Source organism: Thermobia domestica, chromosome 1 (genome assembly GCF_964235325.1).
Source record: "Thermobia domestica chromosome 1, izTheDome1.hap1.1, whole genome shotgun sequence".
Taxonomy (NCBI): Eukaryota; Metazoa; Arthropoda; class Insecta; order Zygentoma; family Lepismatidae; genus Thermobia; species Thermobia domestica.
The window spans coordinates 340,432,896-340,441,558 of record NC_137454.1 but is presented as its reverse complement, the minus strand read 5'-3'; the positions used below and the strand labels follow the sequence as shown (position 1 = coordinate 340,441,558).

At 36.6% G+C, this 8,663-nt stretch overlaps 1 protein-coding gene across 1 annotated transcript; it reads left to right on the top strand.

The window, feature by feature from the left end:
• Positions 1-385: 385 nt before the first annotated feature.
• LOC145663610 (uncharacterized) lies at positions 386-8,346 on the top strand. Its single transcript, XM_081729722.1, has 3 exons — positions 386-941; positions 4,424-4,647; positions 7,486-8,346. Exons 1-2 carry the CDS (start codon positions 734-736, stop codon positions 4,552-4,554), a joined length of 339 nt encoding a protein of 112 aa, XP_081585848.1. The 5' UTR covers positions 386-733; the 3' UTR covers positions 4,555-4,647; positions 7,486-8,346.
• The last annotated feature ends 317 nt before the right edge of the window (positions 8,347-8,663 follow it).

The following is an 8,663-nucleotide window of genomic DNA, read 5'->3' as shown; positions in this document are numbered from 1 at the left end:
TCAAATAGAACAGAAATAACCCAATGTACCATGAAAAACGCGTATGGTGCAAAATGTACCATAAGATCCCCAAAGGGTTAAACTTCAATTTCTGCGTATTTACTTTTTGGTGTCATTAGATTTTTTCTAAAGACAGCGGGCACATTCAATAACGGTTTGCGTAAACGCAAAGATAATCTTGTGATAATCAGTATAGTACTGTAGTTACAATAGGCCTTATGCAGAGTCCTTCTGACGCATAATTTTTGCCATACTTTAGAGTTATTCTAACATATGTTTCTAGCAGTAGTCAGGCATTTAGTATGACTGTAATCATACCTCAAAACGACAGTGCATAAGGCGGAATGACATTTTGTTTTTGTTTGTGTTACGTTCCCCATTAGCAAATGCCGCCACGCGCTTTCGGTCCTCCATCTACAACGGCGGCACGGCCGCTCGAATGTGTAAGCAAATGCGGATCAGTTTCGGTATTCGGGCTGCTGTCGCTAGTGCGTTTGGTGGCTAGATTTCGTATTCGGACCGAAGGCGGATACCCAGCGATTGGTCTTTTCTGACTAAGAGGCGATATATGGACAACGGACCGCCGTCTGGTTTGCCGCCTTGTTCCGAAAGCTTCGGTTCGATGTATTCGCTTTGCGTTTGTCAATTGTCTATAACAGTCCGCGTGTGGGATTTTCCAAGACATTGTGTTTGTATGTAGAGTATTACATTCGTGTATGTAAAGTATTACATCATGTGCGTTCTATTTTCAGTTGTTTGCTTTGATGATGATAGTTTAGCTACAGTACCAGATTGTTGGATTGTAGAACAAGGCACAGAGTACAAATGTGCATGGCCAACAACTGGTAAAAATTCGAATACATTTCATCGATATGCGATTTTCCATTTCAATCCTGAGCAATCCTGGAAACAGTACAAGATAAAGAAGCTTTACACCTGCGGTAAGTATATTTTATTTTATATATTATGATAGATTCATAGTTATTGTCCTTATTCCGATGAAATTTACAATACAAAACGGAAGCACAGACTGTTTAATATAAAGAGGCAGTAACGATACCGGCGGTAATTTCACTTCTAGTTGTCTCGTAATGTTCCATGTATATGGCAGACGTCTTGTTTTATCAAATTTTTGGATGAATCGGTATGTATTGCATTATTAAGGTAACATATATGTCCTTGTACATAAGGAATAATTCTAGTGTAGAATGAACACTATTCAGTGTTCCAATGCACTACTCCGGACAAATCGAATTGTGTTTACCTATGTTGTTGCTACTGTATTGAGTGTACAAGGACATATCCGACTCAATACTATTTCATTTTGGGGTAGCCACATTGTATTCATGACATGTTAACAGGTCTAGTACCTTCGAGTAAAAACAAAATTAGAATTTTTGGAATCCAAAAGCCAATGTTAAAAAAATGAAATGAAATCTTGAAGTTTAACGTCCCACGGTTATGCCGGTTAGGCTAAAGGAGACAGACGGTGATAATGAAATGAGTGAAATGGTGGAGTGAAGAAAGTGGGAGGAAACAGGAGAACCCCGAGGAAAGCCACGAGCACGGTGTTTGTCCACCACAAAGTCCACACGGCGCGAGCTGGGATCGAACCAGACCCCAAGCACCGGAGGTGAACGCTCTACCACTGAGCCATCGCGCCCCCAAGCCAATGTTAAATCGAGTGGAGTGTTAAATTCACGTATGACTTACATAATTTCTGTGTCAAGTCTTCCAATTCATAATGGCTAGTACATGTGTTGGTACTGGTTTACTTATGGCGCACCACATTTTTGAAGGTTTACAGGTAAAATGTACATACTTTGCATTATAAGATATCTCATTTCTGCAGGCGATAGAATTAAATATAGAGCAATATACCAGTATTTTAGCTGTACAGATGTTGAATTACCGTTACTAGTGTAAAATCATTACAAGTGGTTTACGACGTATGAAATAAATGAGTGCATATGAAAGATGGCTCTATTGGATGCTGTTTTGCACGGAAAACGGATTTTTGCACAGTATACAGTTAATCTTCATGTTATGTTTACAAGTGGAGCGTTGCTAGGTAAGGTTCTAGAACACGTCCCCCTTCTCATTCAACTGTAATAAAGAGAGAAAACGACGTGCCTCGCTCGGCAATATTAAGCTTCGGTTCTGAAAGGAACTATTCTAGCTACTAACCTATATTGGGGGACTTGTGTTCTAGAGCCTTCCCGCGTTACTAGTATGAAACCATGACAAGTGCCATTGAGATTTCTATCATTGCCAAAACCCACTTCTTTTTACTATGCTCGCTTATGCGTATACCTGCCATCGTTGACGTGCCTGCGGCCTTCGGATGCACTCCCGAGCTGAGCTATAGCGTGGGCCCTCCAGCTTCGCTTTGAAACAGTTTCAGTTAGTTAGCATTCGTGCTTTTTAATGGCCACCTAGCAGAAGTTGATATGTGTGTTTCGCATTGTAGTTTTTATGCCATACGTTCAGAACCGTATTTGTACGCAAATCGTAAAAAAAAAAAAAAGTAATTTTCAAAAATTACTTCTCATGGGCCTCCTTGAATTTTATCTATGTCAAATAACATATTTTCATGTCGTCCAACGCAAATCATTTAGGAAACAATAAAAAGAAAAGTAGTGAAGGAACTATAATTTTTCATCAATTATTTCGAATGGGGAGCCAAAAGAAAACCTGGAAGCACGCGTCTTTGGAGCGGAGGACCCTAGTGGGAGTAGTAGTAGTACGCGCTATGGTCGTTCAGATTTCACTTTAAACTGTAGGTCCACGTTTCTCAAAACCTCACTAATAAAAAGGGATATATCAATAACCACCCTTTCAACTCATAGAGCATATCATTGAAGCGTATTGTGAGATCCGCAGGGCATTATCTATTTCATTTACATTATTATTATTAATTCTATTTTTCTAACATGAGAAAGAAAGAATCTCACCCAACTCCTTCCATGCCTTCGGATCCGGTACTGCTACTCAGTGTACCGTTCCACACGATCAGTCGAAAACAAAACTAACAATTCCAAAACTGCTGTAAATGACAAATCCGGAACATAGATTCATATAAAGAAATTAATGGTTCGTATTCATCATTCAGTGCATTCGAAACTGTTAACTTTAATTCGACGTAATCGTTTGAAACGATTCAGTGGGATGCAGTACCGATTCGGAAACAATAATGGCTCTATCGTGACCGTGGGAAAATGCAATAAACGAAAAAAAATGTATAGAAAGGTTTTACCATGGCAGCGTCACGTCTGTGATTGTGCGGATTGTAATAAAGGTAAAAAAAAAAAAAAAAGCCCTGCGGGGTCTCTCACGCCCTTTACTCGCTCAGCTATATCTTGTAACCTAACTGTTTGTCAGTAAAGTGTGTGTGCAACTGGCTGGGCGATTCGGAACAAATGCCAAAAATATAAACACCAGATTAGCAGCATTACTTACTTCATGTGGACACAGCCAACAACGTACTAATCATTTCCGTTCGTCACAGTTAGAAATCACGAATCATAATCAAGTGACTCGAAATTCCTACCGAACAAAACTTGGGAGAGGGTAGTTTCCCCTTAAATTTGTGTATTTACATTGTTCTCGTTGTCACCTTAATTGGTTTTTCATCTCCGCTTTGTGTCATCTTTGTAAATAGTGAAACAGAATAATGTAAACAACTCGAAAGACTGAAAAGTATAAATACCATATATGAGAAACACCTCTTTGCGGCCAAAATAGCCTGGTTTAAACAAAGAATTGATTCACACAAATCCTGATTCGTGGTTAATAATATGTAATAGCACTCTGGAATAGTATGCTCCATTTCTTTCAGAGATGAGGGTGGACGAAAACTAGACGGAATAAAGTTTTCTAAAACAGACCTTAATGCCTCGATGACGTTGAAATCTGGCGATTGTGGAACCCTAGGGAGGCGCGAAAGTTAATCGTGATGCTATGTAAACCATGTTGTGAAAATAGTAACCATGTGACAGGCAGACAGATCGGGTTGAACCATAGGAAGGACGTTGCTCTATAAAATGATCTCAAAGGAATAGTCATCGTTCTAGGCAAGAGTACAATGCTCCTTGGAGAAAATCATAATCTCCCACAGTGTCACAGAATCATACCGTTCATAATTGGTAGTGAGAACAGGTTAACGAGGTCTACACGAATAACAAACAAACATGCTCGCCAATCGCAATACATGCTGTGGAATAACGCTTGAAATGTTAAGTTGTTTCCGACTACTGTTCACGTTATTCTGTCCAAATTCTGTATAACCTTCCGTTACATAGATGTTCAAGTAATGAATTCGTGGTATTTCATATTAGTGGAATATAAAAAAAAACTTTACTGTTAATTGGAGATAAATAATAACGAACTTATTTCCTCTGTTTTTTTTTTTTTTCAATTTCAGACAATTACAGAAAAGCAAGAGAGAAAGAGGTACTTGCAGTCGAAACCTCAGATTTAGCAACTACCGCCGACACAGAAAACGTAGGAAAACTCGTCGTTATTTTCACGAGACTGACAGTGAGGAGAACATAAGTTCAGATGAAGACTTAGCGAGCCATCCGTTATTTGGCAAAAATAACGGCATTCAGGATTCTCCAGTTGGTCTGTTTCAACCATCATCCATAGGTATGTTCTCAATCACTTTATTTCACATTTTATTCTCGACTGCATTTTAAGGGCATATATGATATACTTGTTGTTTACACTGTTTTTTAATAATTATGTAATGTAATGTAGGATCACTTGTTTCAAATATCATAGTAAAATATACACTAACCTGAGATTGCTACTGCTACTTCAAGCATGATGCTTGAATTCTGGGAATATTTATCGCACTGCAAAACTAGAATACAAATGCCTTTAGTGTAAAATATTTTGCGACGAATTGTATAAAATTCTTCTTTGTATCCCGATTGTTAAGCATGCAATTGCAAGAATGTTATTTGCCTTAATGACGAATGATGTAGCCGTATCTACAAATCTTTCTGGGGCTAATGGAAAGTTTCCTTTTGGGAAATCTAATCTGCTACTTGTTATTAAAGGTAGTTATTTTCCTCACGCTTCTAGAACGTATTATTATTATATTTTTTCGTATTAAATATGGAAGAAGAACCTATTTTTGTAATTTTTGACATATTTACCATGTTTTTGCTAGCTGTACTACTAGTCTACAAAATTTCACAACCGATGTCTCCTTCCATCTTTAACAGTCGCATATCAATGTTATTATTACTTTAATATATACTAATGAAGGGGGAAGGTTCAGTTACTGACCCCATTATATTTCTATACATCTGAGTAAAGAAACGAAAATAAATGTGTTTCCTAGCTCTTCAAATATTTACATGAAATTACGATACATGTACGTGAGCTATTGTTTCTGTACATACGCGCATATAAACACTTCTACCAATACACTGAAAACTACAGTACGTATAACCTACGATAAAATATCTCCATGTAGTCGATTCGTATCTCGTCATTCATTTTTAAAAAGATGTGAGCAGTAGATTTTATGAGTTGAATTTGTTTTTGAAAACATTAATTTGAGCATGCCAAACTGGTATATTTGCCGTCGGGTGAAATATATTTTCAAAATAAATGTCTCAAATGCTCAAAATTTTAATGGAAAAATTAACAGAGATATTGACAAAAATATTGCGTGGGATCAGTCTCTGACCCCTTCCCCCCCCCCCCCGCTTATTCATATCCGACTGTTAATAGAAATGTGCAATCCGTTTTAGGTGTTCAAAACGGACATTGAATTACTGCGAAAACAACACCAAACATTAAGAGTGAAAAGTTGTGATTGTTCCGAAAAGAGGACTCGCTGGCGCAGTGTTTACGCAACGGATGGTACACTGGAGACCCGGGTTTGATTCTCGGTCCAGTTCCAATTTTTCACTTTGTAATATTTTTAATATCATGGAGCGCCGTTTGTTTATACACTGCTTTTAGAGTGCGATGTCCCTCTTCAGCAATAGCTATGTAAGACGTAGCGCTTCTGTTCAAAGTATGATTTTTCTGCTTGAGGCCCCATGTTCGATCTCGCTCGCACCAAGTGAGTTTCGTAATTGTTTGGCGAACACCGTGTGCTAGAATTGACTCCCAGTTTCTTCATCCAGCGATTTCTTGTATCATAATACACACTCCGTTAGCATCAAACACAAAATTAAGTTTCATAAATTGTTTTCAAGTTTTCATTTTGAAACTTCTCGAATTTGTTAATATCCTCTTTCTTTACTTCGTGGAATTTGGTAACCCTGATTATCAGGGCCCTCAAAACCACTGCTACGCAGTGATTTCTTTTTTCAAAACTGATTTCTTTTATTAGCATGGGATTCACTGGATGTGAAGAATTAAAGCTATGGGAAGAAGGACTCAGATGAAAACTAGGAAACTTGTCATTAAGTTAACTGTCAGACAAAAGTGCTAATTCGAGATATTATTTACAGTTAATTCTTTAATATATAATGAAACCTCTGAATAACGGATCGCGATGGATATGATTATTTGTCTGCAAATAAGAGATATTCATTAACGAATTCCTCCTAGATAATTACTCTACTGGTGATTACATAAAGCAGAATTTAAAAATTCGCATTATTTAAGAGTTACCGAGCGGAATAACGGACGGACGTACCAATATTACAATCTTATAAGCCCCACTGTGTAATTCTAACAGAGGCTAATATCGAAATACTGTACTCAGTGTTAGAATCGCTGGGGGATTTGTTTATATGGGCGTGTACTACAAAACATAATGCTTATAGGGTCATTTTTCTTTCAAGTGCAAGTCACTTCTATAGAAGTCTCTTAATGTGATTAATGACGAAAGTAAAAGTAGAAGTAACCGAATAAGAGTTTACTAAGAGAGAACCAACCACCCATGGCGGTTTGTGAATTTCTTAGGAAAAGAATACTTCAATAGTTGTCTGTCGTGTAGTCATTTGCACTAGCTTCTGATCAAAATTTGCTTCTAACTGTTGGATCTATTGAAACGGAATAGAAGATTATAAAATTAAATAAAGTATTTTCTTCCTAAATACGTACAGGCTGAAAAAATTCTTGTCAGTTATGAAGAGGTTACTGTAATGGTGTGGGTACAGCAAGACTGTCCTGTCTGCATCTGAGTGTTTCCGTAAAAGGGAAGGCTCTCTGCCATAAGAATAAACTATATCTTTCCCGGAACGAAATACATTTGTCCATATAATGGACGTGTCCGGTATAGAGAAGTGTTCGTTAAGGGAACTTTTACTGTATCTAAAAAAATGTCACAGAAGCTGGACAAAATACAAACAACTAAGTGTAGTTTACAGTCTTTCATAGTATAAATTCTACATATATTCATTAATTTAAAATGTTGACTGTTTAAAAAATTTGCATGCTAATTAGTTCATGTTGTTTAGTTACCAAACACCATTTTCTTTCACTCCTTCTACTTATTTATTTTTTATTTTTCAGAAGTATTTCACAAAACACTGAAGAGCCTTTCAGATTTTGACATAGACAAAATAACGGCACGATGGTTTAAAAATGCTGTCGACAGACGCGGTGGCAGAGCGAGAAGAAAAAAATCACCTATTAGTGAAGTGCCGGAATATTTCTGAATACCAATAGTGAATACGTTTAAACAATCTTTTTGTTAATAGAAAAATATTTGGCAGTAAGTAAAAGAAGATTTTGTTCTAAATTAAAATGCCTAAGTGCAAATTAAGTACAATAAAAAACAAAGAATATTATCATATAAGGAAATCAGTAAACTCACATATGTCTTCAGTAGAAAAGGAAGCAGGAATTAACCATCAGGTAGTGATAAGCAAGTGTGTTAGTAATACAAACTCAGGTATTAATGTAGAAGCCCCTTCTACATCAACTGGTACTGAAACTTTTAATAATGCAACCATTGACATTTCACATCTGAGTTCGGATTATAGTGATCTAGAATTCTGTCAAGATCTTAGTGCTGGTAGTTCATTTTCAAAGAAATAATGCTGCAACATACGCAGGTGTCTCTGTCTACTATAAGATCAAAATAAAATCGGACCTTATTTGAAAGTGTTGCGAAACGAAAAGTTTCATTTGGTGTGAGGTCAACCTTGATGATAGTAGTGTTTTTGCGTTAGGTGAACATAAGCTGTGCAAGTCATCTCTTCGGAATATTTGCGAAGCTAATGTTCATCTCTTGCAGACGTCTTAATTATTTTGTATTGTAAACTATGTATGTAATTTTCCTTTTCTAAGAATAACAGTAAAATTTGTAATACGAAATAAAAGCTGTTATATAAAATAATGCCATTTAATAAATATATAGTAGAAGAAAAACTATTTTATATTTTCATAACACCCTAAAACTGTATGCTAGTTCCCTAAGGACTCCCATTGCAGTGATTGTAGAAAACAGTGTTTCTCAAAATGTGGGTCGTGACTAGTAGGATAATCTCTGGATGTATATAGAGCAATCGGGCGAGGAGAAAATTTAAACAAACTCTCAAAAGTAAAATTAAAAAAAAAAATTGATGTTACTTAAATCACCAAAGATATGATTGTAGGTCCCAGAATTAATAACTGACAAATCCTGTACACCAACGCGCAGTTTCAAAGGATTGAGATTGCCATTTTTGTAATGTTTATTTTCTACT

Coding starts and splice junctions, on each gene's coding strand:
- LOC145663610 (XM_081729722.1), top strand. CDS start 734: ATGTGCGTTCTATTTTCAGTTGTTTGCTTTGATGATGATAGTTTAGCT. Junction 942..4,423: donor AAAGAAGCTTTACACCTGCG/GTAAGTATATTT, acceptor TTTCAATTTCAG/ACAATTACAGAAAAGCAAGA.